Genomic DNA, 21,389 nt, shown 5'->3' with positions numbered 1-21,389 from the left:
GGATAGGAACTGCATGTATCTGCTTCCAACAGGTTGGGCGAACATCAGTAGTAAATAATACATTACAAATATAGGTCACCTGCTGATTGGTGGCAGCCATTGGCAGCTACAAGTTTGCTTCCTGTACATCTGAACCGATAATATTTCCTTCCTCCATCCTTCCAAACCACCCCTTTCCAAATGTATCACTTTGGGGTGGTTTTTTTTTTTTTTTTAGTTTATTTACTTATTTTGAGAGAGAGGGGCGTGGAGAGAGAATCCCAAGCAGGTTCCGCACTGCCAGCGCAGAGCTGGATATGGGGCTTGAACCCACAAACCATGAGATCATGACCTGAGTCAAAACCAAGTGTCGGATGCTTAACTGACTGAGCCACCCAAGTGCCCCCTGTGTCACTTTGCTTTTAAAGAATCTTATTCATCACTAGTGTAAAAACACAAAATCTAAATTTAACCTCATCTGCCCTGCAAAATATGACCCCTAATGTGAGACACCTTGGGGTATTTAGACATTATTTTGCTAAAAAATAAAATCGCCCAGTGTCCTCAAGTGATGTGAATAAATATGAATTTGTGAATCAATGTAAATGAAACAACATGCTTGTCTTTAGAATCATACTATGTTTGAGGAATTAGGGGTTCATGATCATCCATCTGATCTAATAATCCAGTGGCCACTCATTATGGAGGAGGAAAAGGAGACCTAGAGAAGTGAAGTGGCTTGTCCAAACTCATGTGGTTACTTCAAGACATGAATAGTGTTTCTTAATGTCCAATTCAACATGATTTGTGGATGCTAGAGAAGAAGATATGGCTGGGTTTGTAGACCTGTCAGTCTTGGGCTTGTTCTACTCACTGGGATTAGTATTTCTAACATTTCTTTCTGAGTAGCCATTCTTTGTTTTTGTGAGGCTGAGGTTCACTTCATAATTCTTGAGGTAGCATGTTATCTTGTAGAGAATGCCTCTTCTTACTCCAGCTGTGTTACTAGAACAGACCATGAAGAAGAATCCCTTCATTATAGTGTCTGTTTGGCCTGACTCAGGGATAGGAGCAGTTCAAACGGAAACACCTGCCTGTTATGTTCTCCTTCAATATCAGATTAATTGCTAAGGCTTCATCTACTAAGGTCAGTGCCCTTGATTTTAAAAAGTAGCAGCTCTCCATAAGGGAGAATAATTTTAGACACATGACCAGCATAATTTGGTTAAATCTCACTCTTGAGAATTGAATGAAAAATGCCATTCCCCATATTTATTACATAGTTACAATAAAGAAATTAAAAAGATATTATTTATTATATTCACAAGATAGGTCACCAGGAAAATTAAATTTCAATCTCATGTTTAGAGATTACTTTCATTTTTAGCTTTGAGGGCAGGGCAGCAGTAGAGTTTTTAGGGAAGTGGATAGATGAGGAAATTGAAGGAAGATTCTTCTGCACTTTGATTGGTTCATCTGCACCTGACTCTGGTCATCTCTTATTTTCTCAGAGGAATATGCCTATGATACTTTATGCTTCTAGATTTTTAGTTCTTCTTTCTGATTCACATCCTGAGCCACTTTACAGTATAATGTGCCAGTGGGCCAGACGGCATCATTGATTCTCTGAGGTTTCTTTAAAGGTGAGCATCTAGTGACTTTGAGCAGAATTATCAGCATGCACTGATAAAACTTGGTGCAATCAATGACTGTGTGAGTCTTCCTTAAAACAAAAACTAAGGGGCACCGTGTGGCTCAGTTGGTTAAGTGTCTGACTTCAGCTCAGGTCATGATCTCGCAGTTCATAAATTCGAGCCCCACGTCAGGCTCTGTGCTGACAGCTCAGAGCCTGGAGCCTGCTTCGGATTCTGTGTCTCCCTCTCTTTCTGCCTCTCCCCCACTCATTCATATTCATTCATATTCTCTCTCTCTCTCTCTCTCTCTCTCTCTCTCTCTCTCTCTCTCTCCCCCCCCCCGCCCTCTCTCTCAAAAATAAACATTAAAAAATTTAAAAAGCTAAAACTAAAACGAGAAAAAGCTGAAGAAAAAAGAAATGACAATCCAAATGTAGTAAAATTCCAAACTGAGTTATGCTAAGAAGTCCCTATTTAATATGCCTATATGAAAGGGCAAGAACTTAACCCCATTCAAACTAACCCAGAATTTGACAGGGTTACTTTGTTGCTACTGAATGTCTACAATGTGATGAATTGCTTTAGGGGTACCCTTCACTGTGGCAGTGGAGACTAACCACGCTTTGGTAGCCCTAGACTTATCCTAGTAGACTATCCAGGGGTGGGGATTTGGGGGGAAAGCGCTACTTTTGTAGCAAAGTGACCAAGAGCTTGGGCACTGAGCAAACTGCCTGGATATGAAAAGAGGGCCACTGCCTATTAGATATATGACCTTAGACAAATTGGTTGTGCCTCAAAATTTTTACCCATTGTCCATAAAATAGGAACAATAACATCACTAACCTCACGGGATGCTGAAATAATCAAATGTACTAATATACATAAAGCACTACAATTCCTGGTACATAGTAAGTGCTCAAAACGTTATACTTAGTATGAATGATTATTAGATCAAACTGTCTAATAGCAATGTTAAGGAGGAAGCAAACCATGAACATCCATCAGTTTCTTGGCCTTCATGAAAACTGCTCCACAAGTACAGTGGAAACATTGATTTAGAAATTATTTCTGGCTGTGCTGTCTTGGGCTGATTGCCTTACCTCCCTGAGATCCAGTTTCTTATCTGTAAAATGGAGTATTAATATATACCTAACGGGGTTGTGATGAGGACTAAATAATATCATGTAGAGGAAACATCGTGCCTAATATAGAGTAATGGTTAATGCCTATCACTTCCCTCCCCTCCCCTCCCCTCTCCTCCCCTTCCCTTCCCTTCCATTCCCTTCCCTTCCATTCCCTTCCCTTCCATTCCCTTCCCTTCCCTTCCCTTCCCTTCCCACCACCGCTACCAATCCCCTACAGCCAAATCGAGTCAACTGAGACAGAATGCAATATTTCTGAGTCAGAGTTTTCAAAATAAGAAGGAAAATTCATTTGATTATTATTCCAATGAATATTTATTGAGAACCTACAATGTGTCAGGTCCTGTGCTGGGCACTTGAGATATAATGGACAATGGGCCCTGCTTTCTTGGAGTTTGCATTGTACTGGAAGTGGCCAGCCTTAGAGGGTGAGAGATCCTTACTTTGATATTTAAGGGATAGAAGGAAACATTACTGATTATCATCTCTTATCAAATATCCAAGGAAATTTTTGTTTGAAGAGCAGGTTGTCTTTAGATTCTTCTCTTTCTTTGAGTTGGACTGCCAAGCTCCATCACGCCACAGCTCCTGAGCTGGTGCTTCACTCTCCATGGATAAAATAGAAGTCTAAGGGAGCTGCATGTCATTGATTAGGCTAACTTCAGTGTCCCATCTGTCTTCGTGGCTCAAGATCTTCAGTTGCAGTTCCAAAATCCTTCAGAACTCAATACCAAATATTGGTTCTCACTAAGAGCTTGCTGGCTGATTTAGCAGAAATTTGAAAAGGTGGCTGCATGCCATAGTGCTTTGTAGAGCTCAGAATTACAAAGTTCTTCCCCTGGGAACTGAAAGTTTAACTTTGTCAAAACTATCTCAAACCAAATGAGGAATTTATAAGAAGAAAAACTGATCTGTGGGAGGGAGGAGCATGGCAGTATGAGAGGAGTATGAGCTTGGAATTGGATGAACCTGAAATCAGGAGAGAAAATTGGTTAGAGGTATGGGCTCTGGAGTTGGACATATCTTGGTTCCACTATCTTACTAGCTATGTTACTTTGAGGATGTTCCTGAACCATCCTGTGCCTCAGTTTCTTGGTCTACAAATGTTTAAGGGAAGAGCAGGGAGATGCTGTTCCAGGATCATGCTGGGCAATACAAGTGGGGAGGGTGCTACAGGCAGGGAAAGCCATGTGTTTATTGAGTATCTAGTATGTGTTATATTCTTTGCTATGTGCTGGGAAAAGAAAAGATACAGGGGAAAAAGAAAACATTAACTGATTGAGTACCAGATATCTCCCACACATTAAATCTTCATAACATCCTTGATATATGGTAACTTACATGATCCATAGTTTGCAGATGAGGAAATAGAGATTCCAAAAGTTTATACAGCCAACAAATGAACAGAGCTAAAACTCAAACATCATATGAACTTATTCCCAAAATCTATACTCTGTTCACTCTTCAGAAGGTGAACAAAACCATATCTTTCTTTCAAAGTGTTCACCATCTCTTATATTAAAAAACACTATGATTATGTATGTAGATGGTGTGGATTTCATAATTACAGACTCCATTGTGCAAATTGAGCTTTATATCCTTATATCTGAATTTACCTTAAATCTTGAGTCTGAACATCCACCAATGGGAGGAATTTTAGTCTTACCTGTTTAAGATAGACAAAATCTTTTAATACCATTTTCCTCCTCAGATTTTTTGTATAAATAGTTTAGGATTTTTTTCTTCTTTTCCTTAACCCAAAGGTGGTCTAAATTCCAAGCATTCAAATAATCTGGTATTTTGTCTGTCATCATTCTCTGACATTGCTCACCTTTGCTGAGGAGAAGCTCATCCACCTCTGTAACCAATGCCTCTCTGCTGATGCTCACAGTCCCTTCATGGTCTCAGCCCCATCCTGCCATCTTGACAACCAGTCTCCTTGACATTCACATGGATGTTTGTTTCTCATTAGTCTTTTCGACACATTCCAGCTCTTCAGGAAAATATAGGACTTCTCACATAAGACAGTTGATTATTGGGTGTATAAACTATCAGCCCCTAAGTTGTGACTTTGGGTTTCACTTAAAAAACTTAGAGCTCTCCATATGTTTATATCAAAGAGTCATTTTAGTGTCCTGTCACACTTAATGAATAGCATGAAATTTATCTCTTATACCTTCATCTCCCCTACAGAGAGAAAGTCTTCAGGTCAAGAATGTTGAGAATCTGGAACACAGCTCAATGCCTGGTACATGGTGAGTGTTTAATAAATGCCTATTTGGAAACAGTGTATTAATGAATTTGTGAATACTGAAAAAAATACTTTAAAACTATAGATAGATCTTTCTGGGCAGATGTTAGTGGTATCCAGGAGTTCTTTAATGACCTTATTTTTACTTCACTCATTTGTAATAAGACAACACAGGGGCTAAGTTCAGGAAGAAAAATAGAAAATCATAATTAGGGAGATTAATTGGGAAAAGAAACAAGAAGACCAATATTGAGCACTAACTATGTGTGAGACCCAGTGTTAATGCATCTACATTAACTCTGCAAAGAAGGCCTTGCGTGTGCTGGTCAAGCTTTGATTAAAAAAGATAGCTGAGTTGTTTTGTTTTCTCTTAGTTTAGACAAAATTACTTTGGACTTTTAGAACATTTTGCCTTTAACTAAAACTCAAGGGAAAAGTTCACGGCAAACAATCTCACCTAAATAAAGATACAAATTTTCCAGAATGTAGGCGTTAAATCCAAATCTGAATGAAATCTAGCTACAAACGAGCTATGACGTATTTCCAAGCTACTGAGCTCACTAAATCAAACTCCCTAAATTCTGAAGCCCAGAGGGTTAACTCTGATTGGTGTTTCTCTGGTGAATTGTGACTCTGGTAGGAAATAATGTAAGAGACTTGGCATCAGCTGCCGTGTTTGAACACTGAGTAAATACCGGTAGAATATGAAGAAAATAAGTTTCAGAGAGTTTAGAAAACTTGTAGCAGACCCAAGTTGTATACCCAAGGTCAGTGTGTCAAGGGTTAGGACATGCTGGGGGGCATAGCAAAGGCGGGGAGCCTGAGTTGGAAGGGCAGGCTTGATATTCAAAAGGCCCAGTTGGACAGAAAGCACAGGCAGAAACACGACCAAAGAAGACTTCAATATCCAGAATCAAAATGTGTGTACAGGTGAAACCTGATAAAGACTTCAGGGTAAGCACAAGAGAAAAGGCAGAATCTGGACTTTGCCGGTTTGGAATAGAATGTTTCAAGGCTCAGAACACTCCATAGCAATATCTGTTACATTGAGTATTGATCCTGGGACATGGACTGTCAGCTTATGCCTGGGTTTGAAACTGCTTTCTTGGCATGAACAAACAAGGCAAGTGGGTGGATAAGGCATGGGTCTACGCATGAGGAGGCCTCATACTTTCTTGGGTGACACAAAAATGAGTTTGATGATATATAGTAGCTTTAGCATTAGAAATGGAAATTTGGATGAAAGTTTATCACCAAGACAGGAAACAGAAATGTGGAGGTCAGGAGCAGGGCTGGGCCCATGAATCTGCCTAAAAATGGGTGATGAGAAAGAGTCAAGCCAGTGATAGAACTCTTGACCTTAACTTGGAATTTTCAGAGAAGTTCAGTGGCAGTAGAGTTTGGGATCTAATGTATCTGTCAAGTAACTGATGAAAAGGGATGTTCATGTCCTAGATTTTGAAGGTATTCTTTGTAGCACCTATAAAAGTGAATAACTTCTATGGTTTCTCAAGGGTTGGTAGCTAAATAAAATGAGCTACCTATAATTTGGTGGAGCGTGTTATGATGTGGATCATTCACTATAGAGATAGGGTACAGAAAAGACTAAGTTATGGGTCCAGATACAGAAAGGAATTTTCTCTTCACCCTTTGTGACGCTGGGAAGCCTTTAATTTGAGAGTGACCTAGTTTTTATGAAAGTCTGAATTCCTAAACTTCGCCTAGGGCAGCTCCTAAGTTTTCTCATTTGAGAAATGAGATGGTGCTACCTTTTTCTGTGTCCAACAAACAGATAAAATACAAGCAGCCCATCCACTATGTCGTTTATTAAAGCCACTACACGTTAGCCCATAGAGCTTACCCATTACCTCCTACACTTTGCAGCATTAGCATGGGTCTTCCTTTAATGGCAGCAAAGCCATTATCTGAGGAAGAACATACCTCAGCCTGGGGTTTGGATTTTTAATTTTCTGTAGAATATCTAGCTCACAATCCAGTTTCTTCCTGATTTGGGGGCTGTTGATATTGGTTTGACTGGAGAGGGGGCGTGCTTTTCAGGTGGTGTTTGGAACCACTGGACTGCCTTATTGAATGCCAGCCAGAGCTGCAAGTCCCCGCTCTGATTTTTTTTTTTTTTTTTTTTTTTTTTTTTTTTTTGCACATCTACCACCAACATCAGGTTTTATTAACAGGGGAGACAGCTTTCTAATGAAATATGGCCCTTAACTTCCTTTTATATTTGGTAATATCCTGAACTCTTTATCCAAATGAAGCATAAAGCACTTACAACTGTGTTTTGCCATTGCACTGACCGAGGAATATATTCATTTGCAGTAACATGGGATTCAATGGAGTGGAAAATAAGCTCTGAAAATTGCTCTTGCCACGAAATTGTATCAATAAATAGGAAAAGCCCATTTAGATTTCACTGACCAATCTCCCCCCTGTGACAAAAATTAATATGGCCAAGTGGTGTGTATTGAAGGTAAGAAGCAGTAGGCACCAGAGGCTGAGCAAGCCACGTGTCAAGGTTTGCCTGGTTTAGCTAGCCTATTTTACTGTTCACAGAGCCAACTGAGGGTGCCTTTGTGGATGTAGGGTGAACAATGAGTGGGAGGTAGGTATAAGCCTCTGGGGGATGAAGCAAGAGGAAAGATGCTGGAAGCAGCCACCTGTAGGTCATGGACCACGCTCTTCCTGTTGTATCTCTGAGTGTGCAGAGACTAAAGTCTTTCCCCAAAGGCATCTAGCCCAAGTTAAGAAAATGCAAAGCAGGCTCATATTGTACTTCTTTGAGTCAGTGTGGCTTCTGGCTGTTAATTTCAATACACCATATTCTCATAATAAAATTCTAGCAGACACATCCGAAAATAAGCACATGCTTGATCTGTGGTTTATCCATGTGGAGATGAATAAAACATCAAGTTCAGGTGTAAAGTAGTCAATTATGATGTTAAAATTTTGTGGAAGAAATAAAGGCTTGTGATTGATGATATGGAAGTAAAGTTAAACTGAGAGTCAAAACTGACAGTTCCTGTGTGAGTTTAGGCAAACCAAATAATCTCTTGAACTTGGTTGCCATATTTGCAAAATGGACCTCATAATGGCTCTGCTGCTTGATTATCAGAGTTGTAGTCAAATGAGATTGTGAGCATCTGTAAACATTTAGGGAACTTTATTATTCTCTACCATCAGCACTGACGTTGAAAAACTAATCATGAAGGTAAATCATACCTCTTAGAGCTACTCCTTTGTGCCACTAGGGGCAACATTTTGTGGCCAAAAAGATAACGGACTTGGGAATCTGAGGAGCTGGATCCAGTATTGCCTCTCCTGCCACCACATCATGAGCCCTCAGGCAGCTACCTTCACGTCTCCCATTTTCCCATCAGTATAATGAGATGGCTGTACTGGGTTATCTCTGAAATTCCTTTCCGACACTAAATTTTGTTATGTCTTGGGTCAAAGAGGTAGCATAATGGAAACCCAGATCATAAGCTAAGAATGAAAGAGCATATGTTGTAATTTCTAAAACGAAAAGATCACAGCTCTCTTGTAATTTGATGCTAAATAACAGGTCATGGAGGAAATTTTGGGCAGGTTTTAGAGAGCCGTACTCTCTAGAGTAAACTTGTCTTGAACCAAAATCACATTATTTGTACTGTTACCTGAAACCTTCAGATCTCTCTTTTTAATCCTACCCTTTTGAATCTTGAGTCATCTGTCCAATGTCAATGAAGCTTGCTAGAGGTGGTAGAGTCCTCTCCTTTCCAGATACCTACTGAGATTCTTCAGTCTTGGCAAAGATATAAAAACTATACTTTCATATGCCCATTGCCCCCCTGATAGACGCTGGCTATATTACGTCCTCTCCTTGCCAATAGAGGTGCCTTGGGGACCTTCTCTTATTCTGGATATGCACAATAACATGCAGGAGGGTATCCCAGGCCTCTTGCATGTTAACTAAGCCCCCTCTCAGCCCTCTAAATGCTTGTCAGGAAACCTTGACAAGTGGTAACTCCATGTGGCACTCAGCATGGCAGAACAAGGCTATTTTCTCCCTGTGTATGCTCTTGCCAGACTGCCCCTTCCGCCCTGCAGGGTTTCTGCTGCTCTCATTAGAGTCTAGCAGATGATCACACAGACTTGTAGCAGGTGGAACATGGAGGGAACAATGACTTGTAGTCTGTGTCCCATTAGCAGCAACGTGGGTGAAGAGTCTGTGCTGTGTTCTGTGGCTTCACGTGCCAGTTATTCTCTTGGAGAAAGTGCAACTCCTCAGTCAGACCTGGAGAAGCTCTATCAGTATAGTCATTGATGCGTAGCTCAATATGGCGGTCACTATTGAGATTCTAACTTTGGCTGCCTTGTTTAAACCATCCACGGTATGTCTAGAATCAGTCAGTGTTCTTTTGTATTCATGAATGAAGTATGTGAAAACATTCTCTCTATAAAAACTCTATAGACAGGGTTGGCTGGGTGGCTCAGTTGGTTAAGCGTCCAACTCTTGATTTCAGTTCAGGTCATAATTTCATGGTTCATGATATTGAGCCCCATATCAGGTTCTGTGCTGACAGCATAAAAGCTGCTTTGGATTCTCTGTCTCCCTCTCTCTCTGCCCCTCTCCCACTCATGTATGCTCATGTGTACTAATGCTGTATCTCTCTCTCTCTCAAAAATAAACAAACATTTAAAAAAACTCCACAACCTAAAGTCTATCTACCATCACCCATCATCCCATTTCTCTACCAGAGAACACTGTCAATCAATTAGTTTTATGAACCTATAGCTGTATGTAACAGGATGATGAATGTGAGTGCAGCTGAAGTGTCTTTGAGAACCTCCCTGCAGGATTCTCTAAGAAGCTTTAGAACTGACCCTGCTACCATCACCCTTTAAGTCTCTCCTCCAGATGTATAAGAAAGGAAGTGAAGATGTGATTTGTTGGTTTAGAGAGAGTACTGTGGGTCTTCCCTTTTATCTCTCTGGGGAGTCAGAAGAGGTACTCAGTGAAAGGAAAAAGTCTCCAGGAGAACCACACTTTTATATTTGAAGAATGTTGCAAGAAGAAACTGGCCTCTAATGCCCTAGTTGGACATCTGCTTACAGAGTGGATTTGTTGGTCCTCACTCAGCACCTATTTAAGCAGGGTAAAAAGAGAATTGTATACAGAGGACAGAATGAAGCAGCTGTATGTTATTTGGTTTGGCAAGGGTGAGTTTTCTGTACCTCAAGTGGACATAGAGGAAGGTAGCTTGAACATTCGTATTATTACCCTGACCAAAATGGCTGGCTTCCACAAGAAGAGACCCTGTCAGCAAGAGAATCAGGTATGAACCTCTAAGAAAGTGGGTCAGGAGAGGTCAAAACAGAGCTTTTCATCTGTTTCAGGAAGAAATCACTCATGGTTCTCAAAAAAGATGCTGGCCAGTTCAATGGCATCAAGACTCCCAATTCACTCTCTCTACTTCTGGTCACTAGAGGGAAGAGAGAGACCTAGAAGAGGAAGGAGGAAGATGGGCAGCAAAAGAATAAGCCAGGCATCCTCATCCTCCCCATTCCAGGTCTCTCCAGCTGGGGTCAGGCTGAACTAGGTGGGACGAAGGGTGTGAGATAGATTATTTAAACCAGGATAAATGGAGAAGACCAACCTGGGCTGTTGAATATGCGAAAGTAATTGGAAAGCTATGGGATCAGTCCTGCACATCATTAAGGGCTAGAAGGAGGAGATTCAGTACAGTTAAAGGTAGTGATTGAAAAAAAATAACAAAGCAATTTCACATCTGTATTGCAATAAATCAGATTTTCCAATAAACCGGTTATATGTAAGATATAGTGTCATTTGTGTTTCTTAACATTAATAATGTCATAATGTATGTATCACTGTGTAACATGCTTTTTCTACCACAGCAATATGTCTCAAAGATCTTTATATGTCAGTACACTTGGATTTTGTTGTTATTTATAACTGCTGCATAGACTTTCACAGTAAAGCGTTCCTAGAGTTTATTTAGCCATTCTGTGACTGGAGGTTTTTAGCTGTTGTGGAACAGTGTGATGATTGGGCACAGACTATAAGAGAGGCTAAGGTTTGGCACAGATCTCTAAAATAAGGTCATACCTTCTGAGCCGATTAAGAACTTGTCCAGGATTTCCAAATCCCTGATGCTCTTTAAGGCTGGGTTCTTAGTTCGCAGAAATTGGAGAAAGTGGCCGAACAGGTTACCTAGGGATGGAATGTCTTCTCTTCTTCATCCTCTCAGTTATTGTTCTTCAAAACCCCCATCTGACTGAGGGAGAAGCAAAGCCAGGGATTTCAGGTCAACACTCTGTTTCCTCACCTAAAAATTGAATTTGTTCCTTTGCCTTCCAAATTTTGCTTTTGTGGCAATTAACCAATAATGTCAAAAAAGTACTTTGAAAGTCCTGAAATGGAGATTCATTACAAACTCAAGGATTTATTGAAACAAATTCCCCTTACCAGTTGGGTGTAATATTTCATATACATTTATCAGATACATATATTTTAACCTCTAATTTACGTTTTTAAAGTAATATATGCTCATAACAGCAGAATATTTTTCCGGTGATACTTTGCCTCATTGCCAGTAATTAGAACAGATGTAAGGGTATCCAAATAACTATATGCAATATTAAACATACAATGCTGAGTACAGAATATATTAATGATTTCACATTTTGTAGGACTCTAGTCATCATGGTCAAACATCCATAAATATGTCTTAAAATTTAGTGAGCTCCTCCTCCTAATACTAAGAATTTTGTTTTTTATTGGCCTTTTACAGCCTCCCTCATGAAGCTTTAAAGTGTGAGCATAACGTAATGTAGAAGCTTGTCAAATCAGTATGTTGTGCACCTGAAATAATGTAACATGGTATGCCAAATATACTCAAATTTAAAAATAAAAAATAAAATAACAAAAGAAGAAAGAAGAAAGAAGAAAAAAGTCATGCTTTTACACGATGGAATTCTTTCTCTAAAATACCTCGTCTTCTCTCTTTTCTCCTAACAGCTGGAGAATCTGGAATTCTCCTCCTCCCTCTATGGATTTGGGCAGTTTTCTTTCATTTTTCCCATTGTCTTTTGTATTTGATTCCATTAAAATCCTAGTGTTACATTTTTAGCAACAAACACGTTGTTATTATCATGCACCAACCCAGGTTACCTGATGGCATGAGTGGGTTTCTAGTCAATGTTAGGATACATAGCTACTGCAGATATGTTCTTCTGACTTATAATTCTATTCCTGGCTCTCATTTGCAGTGTCAGTCAAGTCCACAGGATGGCCACTGGGCACTTAGAAGGTGAGGAAAGGCCTTCTCTTTCTCAAAAGCTTGGACTTCAGATGAACCACATGCCAGTAATTTTAGCCTTTTTTTTTTCCCTCAGACGAAAAATAAACACAAATCACTTGGCATATCTGACAGTCTTCAATGAGAAGGATTTATAGAATCACGCAGCTAGCAGAGAAACTAAGAGCCCGCAGAATCCATTGCCTTGTCTCAGACAGGTCAACAATTGGCATTGCATGTAGACTGGCTCTCTTTTTATAGCTTTTCAGAATAAGTGATTGTATTCTCACTCCAGATGAAAAAATCTAATATTTAATAATCCTTGTGGTAGGATGTTTCTCTTTTAACCTAAGAAGGAGAGTTGGAAACTGTTGTTCCTTGTCTGTATAGATCCATAGCCCCTGGCCGAGACTTGGCATTAGTAGGGGAGATAACTTGCTACATTTGAATATACTATTTTTTTATGCCAATAAGTGTTTTTATCATTTTTGTGGTTTTCTTCGATACTTTATCCAGATCTCCAGGGTCAGATCCAGAAATGTTACCCCTTCTGTGTTACCATGGGTAGAGCCAGCAGAATACTAAGAGGACCCTCAAGATTTCCTAACAGTAGGTATGTGTGGAAAAGATAGATAGGTTCCTTTGTTTTTCATAGATTCCCACTGACTGAATATCTGTGAGAGGAATGGAAGGAATTTACTTTGAGAGCCTATCTGTATCAGTAGGAAATCAAATGTAAACTTTTGAACAGTTTCCGTGGAGGTGAAGGCCGACAGCAAGTCTGTCGCTTCATTCTGCTTTCTAGCCACTGTTTCCCTCATGGCTTGATGTCAGGCAGAGCTTGCTCTACTGTTGCATCCTTTGTGATGATACCAGCCACCTGAAGCTAGTTAGCCAGAGGGCACAGGTCCTGGCAGGGTCACATGGCCTGTGTCCTGGGGCTGTATGCCGTGGCACAGAGCGTGACCTCTCCTTTGACGTTTTAGTCCCTCGCCTGCATCAGTTCATCTTGGGGGAAATAGTCCTACAATTGATATATGATGAGTGATTAAGCACAGAGTTTGATTACTCAGATTCTTTTTTATAATGAAAAATGTGCATTATTAGTATTAGGATTTCTTATGCCCTCCCTGGTAGATTTCTTCCCAATATCAAGGTAACAGGCACATGAGTAGTAATTTAAAGTTGTTCATAAAAACAAAAAGGACTTGAAAAGTTTTACAAGAAATACCACATACTCTACAAAAGACCAGATTTCTTTACTTGAGCACATTCCTATTGAGCTGTCATTATGTGTCACACACAACGTGATATACCTACCTTCAACGTCCTAGCCTAATCAGAGGGATCCTTTACAATAGTTGATATGTAATGTTAAATAATGCGGTGGGAAGATGTTCTAGATCAGGTGTGCCTGAGCTGAGTTTGGAAAAATGAGCAGGATCCAATTTGGTAAAAGAGAAGAGAAGGGCTAGGGCAGGTAGTGAAGAAAGAGGGAGTAGCTTCTCCAGGGAACTGCAAATTGTCCAGGAGGGTAGAAGATAGAGTGCAAAGAGGGGAATGAGAAGATGAGGTTGAGGGGATAAGTTGTGCAGGGTGGAGAATAGTTTATAAAGCATCTGGGAGTTAGCCCGAAGACAATAATTAGTCATTGCAGGGCAAGGATATCATCATATTTGTGGTTTTAAAAGTCACTTCGATGGTGGAGCAAGAGGTTTGAAGAAGACTGAATTGATGGAGGCAAAGAAACCATTTAGAAGAGTGTTGATGAGGGGCGCCTGGGTGGCTCAGTTGGTTAAGCACCTGACTCTTGATTTCGGCTCAGGTCATGATCTCATGGTTTCTTGAGTTCGAGCCACTCTGCGCTAACAGCACAGAGCCTGCTTGGGATTCTCCCTCTTTCTCTGCCCCTCCCCCATTCACACTCTCTCTGTCTCAAGATAGATAGATAGATAGATAGATAGATAGATAGATAGATAGATAGATAAAAGAGAGAGAGAGAGAGAGAGAGGATTGTCGACGTAATTCATGAGATAGGCTTGAATCAAGTAGTAGCATTTGTGATGGAGAAACCCATATTGGAGATGGAGTTTGAATTCTATTACAGAGGAAGAATTAATAGAATTTGATTGATTGATTATGGCAGTTAAGAAAGAAGGAAGTCCAAGGATTGGTGATGAAGGAGAAGGCACTGAGTTGGGTTTTAGATTTATAAATTGTGAGATGTCTATGGGCAATCCAAGTGGCAATGTCCAGCAGGTCTGGATCTCCGTTTGAGAGTCACCAGCATGTATCTGTAAGCAAAACTATAAGAGTGGGTGAAATCGCCCAGGATGTGTGCAGAGAATACATTGCCCTTGCTTTCCCCTAGAAGATAGCTCTTCAGGTACTGAATATGGGGTGCAACTGGGGTGCAACATTGACAGTGTCGTTTCCTCTTGGACAGTGGTGCGCAAACACTCTTACATTGTTCTGCTTTCTGGACCCTGCAAACTGTCACCTTCTATTATTACAATCTCATCAATATTTCATGACCCTTTCTAGTTTCCAGGTTGATATGGGCAGATGTTATCTTCTTGACAGCATAAATAGGTGTCTTGATTTGGATATTAGCCATGCTCATACCCCAGAGTAAAATGAGATTAAAGAAAAGCCCTTCCGCTGTATGTTGATGCCTCTGAGGCAGCTTCTCTGGTGACGATTCCTTGCCTTGTGGATGTGGAGGCGGTGGTTTTAGTTTTAACTCTGTTCCTTGACCACCAGAACAAGATTCTGAAACCTTTGTCACTGTGTTGGTTTCCACCAAATAGTCCATAGATCTGTTCATCCTTGACCGCTTGTAAATTGTTGTGAATGTTTACAGAAATGGGGGAGGGGAGAGAAGGGGATTTCAAAACTGGGTTTTCTAAGGCCCGACAAAAGAGTAAATATTTTTAGCTTAAAAAAACCCCAACATTTCAGAGTGGCAAATAAATGCGTCTCAGTGTTCTGGTGATTTGAATGTTCTAAATGAGGAAGCACTGGGAGCAGCATCTGTGCCTGTCTCCGCCACAGCTCTCATTCCCTCTGAGGCACTGGGAAGTGAGACGACTCTGAGCACCAATTGCTTGCAAATTTCTTCTTCTCTTCCGAAAAAAATTTGTGCTAGCAGGTCCCCCAATATGCAGATGCTGCCTTGTTGAGTCAAAAGAACATTTTAAGTAGAAGCGTTTGCATTCTGGGGACTAGCTCCTGCACTTCTAAAATGAGACTCCGTTGAGAAGCCAGATATTCTTCCCAAATCATTAGAGTGGATAGGACGTGATTCCATTCCCATTTTTTATGCTATTTTACTTGTGCTTGATTGGAGAGCCTGTTGGAGATACATGCCTGTGTACGAGAGAAGTGCTTTGTCCTTATGATCTAGACAATTACGCCAGTTCTCTGCCTCCTTTGGCTAGTGAAGATTAGGCACAGCTCTGTCTGCACATGTGGGGGATGAGGGGGCAGGATGGCATTGTGGACTTGAGCTAGACTGTAGTGACTCACCCCTGGCTAGTTCGACTTCGGGGACATGGCTTCTGCACTAATAAAAAATGCTGCCAATCACAGTGTTATATTGAAAGGTTCAGTACATTGTGTCCAGAATAGTCTTTATTTAGATGGTAAAAATGTCAAAAGAAAAAGCACAACCTGAGTCTAATGGGCTGATTGAACTCAAGGGAGAGGTAGGTGGGGGTGGGGAGAGCAAAAGAGTAGTTTCTAAGCAGAAATATGACAGCAAAGACACGTTCTGGGGATGGACCAGCCATTTATCATGGCAAAAAGAAGGTCATATGAACTCATTTTGGAGTTCAGAGTGGTGCTGAAAACAGAAATTAAAGAACTGTAAAGATGACTCGAAGTTTTGGTAGCAGGTATCTGGTTCAGCACTTACACCCAAACAGTTTACCACATAGGTTAAGAAATGGCCGACTCTTTGCAGCCAGAGAAGAAAGCTGATTCATTCAGAAGCCGCAGCCTAGCGTGAACCGTGGCATCGGTGCCAGTGAACTGGCATTGGCATTGCCAAGTGCATTGTTAGTACGTATCTGCATAGATTTTTTGTCTAAGTTACAGTTGCAGCAGGTAAGTGCAGTGACCTGAAAGCTAAGAGCAGTCTCAATGAATAACTGTCTTTCCTGACATCATTCCCAGACTCAGTCTGGCAAATTATTTTTTACTTTAGGTTATCTGTACTCGGGTTATATGCCCTGCTATGGCAGGAAATGTTTCAGGTTCTCCCTCTCCCTCTCCCTCTCCCCACCTCTCCCTCTCCCCCTCTCTCCCTCTCTCCCTCTCTCCCTCTCTCCCTCTCTCCCTCTCTCCCTCTCTCCCTCTCTCCCTCTCTCCCCTTCTCTCCCTCTCTCTCTCCCTCTCTCTCTCCCTCTCTCTCTCCCCCCCCACTCTCTCCCTTTCCCCACCCTCTCCCTTTCTCCCTCTCTCCCTCTTTTCCTCTCTCCCTCTCTTTCTCTCCCTCTTCCTCTCTCTCTCCCTCTACCTTCCCCCCCCTTTCTCTCTGTCTCTCCCTCTCACACTATCTCTTTGTGTCTTTCATATACACATGTACATCCCTGCAGGTCACATGACTTATTTTGGAGGCTATACAACTTCTCTGAATGATCCAGAATTTTGCTGGTATAGGTTGCCACAGGGTGTGACGTGACCTGTCCCAGACTATGACCATCTAAACAGAAGGTAGGGGTGTGGAACATCTTTGAGCCTGGTGGACCAAGCCATTAGTATTGGGAGTAGTTTATTACGCAGCAAAAGCCAATTGTCACAGCTTTTCAGGTGAATAGAATGCTTTCATTTCTTAATTTTAACGGACTTGGGAGAAGGGTGCTCAGAGGGAGCAGCTGCAGCCCCAAATTCCACATCTCAACTCGCACAGTGACACGAACTCTGCTACCTCTTTACAGGTGCTATGTGGACAGACTAGAATATTGCCTGCCTCCCTGCTTACTTTCATTCCCTCATTTCTTTCATTTGTTGGTTAATTTTCTTAAAGACTAATATGCTCTTTTAGCGGACAGATGTTGTGCATACAAAGATAAAAATTCATAAACTAATGAGGACATACATGGAAGAAAATATTACAGTAGATGTAAAAAGTGCTACTGGAGACGTGTGCAGTCTGTTGAGAACACAAGGGACAAATCACCTGCCTCTGAGGACCAGGCATGGGTAGCTTCCCTGAAGAGGCATGGTTTCAGGAGTATCGCATGGGCACTTCAACAGTTATTCCCCAGCTCATGCTGGTGCATTCAGTGTGGATTTTCCCACTCAGGAAACCCAATCTATGCTATCTATGTACTTTTTATCTATGTACTTTTATAAGCATAGGGGATGGGATACAAAAACTAATTAGGAGTTAATGTTTTTAGCTTAATTCCAGTAGTTTGGCAACCCCCTCCCCCATTTATAAGATACAGCTATCTCTAAGAGGAATTTCACTTTAATATCAATATTTTAACCTTACTGTGTTTCCCCCCCTCCCTTCCTCCCTTCCTCCCTTCCTCCCTTTCGTTGTTGACAGAAAGGGATTGTTGCACGGTGGTCCCTCCATATGGGGGAAAGGCAGAGGCCCAGAGACTAGACTGATTGACTGGATCTAAGTGGTAACCAGGAAAGGACTCCATTGTGAACTGGAAGATCTGTTTTTAAGTCTTTTCCCTTCTGAGTGTTCAAGATGATGTAAATATACTGTATTCTATCTTATTAAGTTGGTCCCGGTAACCAAGGAAATGGCCTCCATTCCCATCCCTAAGATACTGTGAGATGGTGTCTCAGGAACTCATTGCCTTGATAGCCAGTACTTTGGCGGATATGTGTAACCTCAGCTCACAGGTTATTCCTTAACGTGTTCTCTGCCCATTAGTAGGGCTGCCTAAAGCTGTCTCCACAAAAACTGTTCTCAGACATCCTGTTCTGCCTCAGCCAATCACTGACTCCAGCACTTTCTCTATTTATTTGTTAGCATTTGAAGGAATGATTGTATCATGTGAACAGACCTACCAATGTCATTTAGTCGTAAGTGATGAAATTACTTTAAACAAACAAAAGACAACTAAATCATGAAATGATAGCTCATACCCTAGGAGAACCTGGAACCAGAGCTGCCACGTGTCCACACATTTTGTGTACTGTCCAGGTGCCAGGGCATAACTAGAAGCTGGAATCCAGTCCCTCCTCCATTCTCAAAGCTGTGTTCTTTGACATGAGGTTATGTCCAGTCAAAGAGACCTTGTGCTCACCTCCAGGGCTAGGTCCTCCTCTCGAGGCGGTGCCTTTACTTAATTGGTCTGCTCAGAGTAGACGCCCATCTTCTACCTCTTCTCTGCTCATCCTTGGCTCTTTTATTGCAATAAAAGCCCCACTATAAATGTGGAAACATGAGAAAGAACATGATGAATATAGATGATAGAAGGCAGAAGCTTTACCAGATAATTAAAAGTGTTTCTTTTGGAACCAAACCATAGGAACAAGATTAAATTAGGAAAGATATTGGAATTAATAAATTAGGAAATAAATTAATAAATTAGGAAAGCTATTGGGGCGCCTGGGGCTCAGTCGGTTAAGCGGCCGACTTTGGCTCAGGTCATGATCTCGCGGTCCGTGAGTTCGAGCCCTGCGTCGGGCTCTGTGCTGATAGCTCAGGGCCTGGAGCCTGTTTCGGATTCTGTGTCTCCCTCTCTCTGACCCTCCCCCATTCATGCTCTGTCTCTCTCTGTCTCAAAAATAAATAAACGTTAAAAAAAAATTTTTTTTAATAAAAAAAAAATTAGGAAAGATATTATTGGGAATATTTCTTGATTTGAGAAAAGACCTCACATTGGGATGACCAAATCTGCTCACTTTTCAGGTAAAATTAATAAAACGATACCAATACCTAGATACAGCCGGGCACAATTTTTGAATTATGAAGAAGGAAAGAAGTCCTATGAGTACCTCTGAAAAAAGGAATAAAACAAATGGGGAGCTTGTCTACAGAGGCATTATTATTAGACTGGTGACAATTTAATTTCTTCAACAATAAATGCTAGAAAACAATGGAGCAACATCTGGAATTTTGGTAGCTATGGGAGGAAAGATTATTAGCGCAAGTCTTATATCCAGCCAAACAGTTCTTCAAATCATACTCATGTCGGACTGGTAAATATACTACTGACTAATTCTTTTTTAAGAGGTTAATTGAAGACATTCTCCAACTGACTAATGAATTTTTAAATAATTACGTGGGAAGTCATTATGAAGATACAAATCTGGTTTAAATGTTGGAAGATCGCTTTGTCTGCTGTAAGAATGAAGTAGTGGGGGAGCAAAGAGAGAATCTGTGTTCCAGGTGAGAGATGATGATATCCATGTGACAGGTGGAAGAATGGCATATAAAAGGGTATTAGCAGTAGAAAAAGATATCAAGTGTTCTAGTTTGGGATGTGTCAAATCTGAGATGTTAGCAAGGCATTCAGATGGACATATCCATCTGAGGGTTTGGTGATGCAATTGCTGAGGATAGAGAAGTTGAAGGTACAAGTACAGCACATAGCTGAGGAATATCAGCATGTAGATGATATTTGAAACCATGAAAACTGATGATATCATCACGAGAGAGAATGTGGGGAAAGAGAAAGACCAGAATTGAATACTGAGCACCATGCAAAATAGGGCAGACAGTAAGCCAGCAACCACACTAGACCTGTCAGAGCATCATTCCTGGTGGGGGCAGGGTGGGGGAAGACTCTTAGATACAGGCATTGTAGCAGATATTCAAGTTCCTCATTGCTTGTTACATTCTAGATCAAGGCCCAGAAATTTTGCAGGGCCAAATATTGGACTCCAGTGCTTGGGCTGTGGGACTTGTAAATTGTCTGGCAGAAAGCACTGACCCTTCACCTGGCACAATCAGTGGCTTTATTCAATAATGTATGAATGTCGGTCCTTTGCTCTAGTCTAACTCTGCCACCTCAGTTTATGGTTGATGCAGTGTTGGCCCCATCTGATACGGACAGGTGACTGAGATCTAAGCCTTGACTGATGGAAGCCCTGGTTTACAGCCAATTTCCATGGATCTTTTGCTAGAGTTCTGCAGGAAATACTCTCAATCTCTTCTAATTCCCAAAGGTGGTATCTGTGCATTATATCCCACTGTCAGAAACCTGCACCATTGTAGTCCTGAGAGCTGTGACACTCATTCACTGATATCACTTTAGGAGGCACTGGAAGATGGTTAGTTATGGTCAATTGACTTCTCTTTGGAGGCAGTGTCATTTTGAATATGTGAGGGGCCTCTCCTTCTGGAAGTATCCTTACTGTTTGTCCCGTACTTGAGGTCACTTATCATGGCAGGGACATTGGAGTCATCCTGTCACATCCAGGCTTCTCTAACACCATTGTGCTGTGATTGTTGGAAGCATACATTTGCACTCAAGATCAATAAAGCTGCATAATGTACATGGAAAGCACACGACAGGGTCTCTGGGTCCAGAAATCCCAAAACACATGGGAGAAGATCAAAGTAATGTGGGTTCCCATAAGTCACTTGATGGGCTGGACTGCCAATAACCCATCAAGAGAAGGTAGTGTCTCTCAGTGGGGTCTGCCCACTCAATAGTAAAGGGTGCGGTCTGGACTTCACAACCTCCTGAGGGAGTCAGAGTAGTCAGAGGAGTGCCTCTAATTAGCAGAATCTAATTAGAAACTGTCTTTTAAGTAAGTCTGAAAAATGTAATTTTAGGCTTTCTAGAGAGAAGAGCTGAGAATGGCAGCAAAGGTACAAAGTTTAATAAATAACATCCAGTACAGCCCACCCCTTTGGATTCTCAGTGTCCAAACATATCTTCCATTCCATATCTAACTTCTAAACAACAACATCAGTGTCGTGCACCCACCTAACAACATGTGTTTATATATTGCATGAGTAAAGGGTTATTCTTTCTCTCCCCAAAAAAGGAGAGATACAAAATCTCATGTGTCTATGTGTGGAGAATGTTCATTCCTTTCCTAGCATAGCCAAAAATTCACTTTAATATTCTGTAATCCTAAGAGTAAA

General features: G+C 41.1%; 1 protein-coding gene across 1 annotated transcript in view; it reads left to right on the top strand.

The window, feature by feature from the left end:
- Window positions 1–21,389, top strand: part of LOC102959460 — a 495,184-nt gene that overhangs the window by 359,639 nt on the left and 114,156 nt on the right. The window contains exons 8-10 of the mRNA XM_042976372.1: window positions 4,949–5,010; window positions 12,291–12,331; window positions 12,836–12,932. Of these exons, the coding sequence (XP_042832306.1) occupies window positions 4,949–5,010; window positions 12,291–12,331; window positions 12,836–12,932 (200 nt within the window). The remainder of the gene's footprint in view (window positions 1–4,948; window positions 5,011–12,290; window positions 12,332–12,835; window positions 12,933–21,389) is intronic.

This window comes from Panthera tigris, chromosome F3, assembly GCF_018350195.1.
Source record: "Panthera tigris isolate Pti1 chromosome F3, P.tigris_Pti1_mat1.1, whole genome shotgun sequence".
NCBI lineage: Eukaryota > Metazoa > Chordata > Mammalia > Carnivora > Felidae > Panthera > Panthera tigris.
This window is presented reverse-complemented; position numbering and strand designations above follow the sequence as displayed.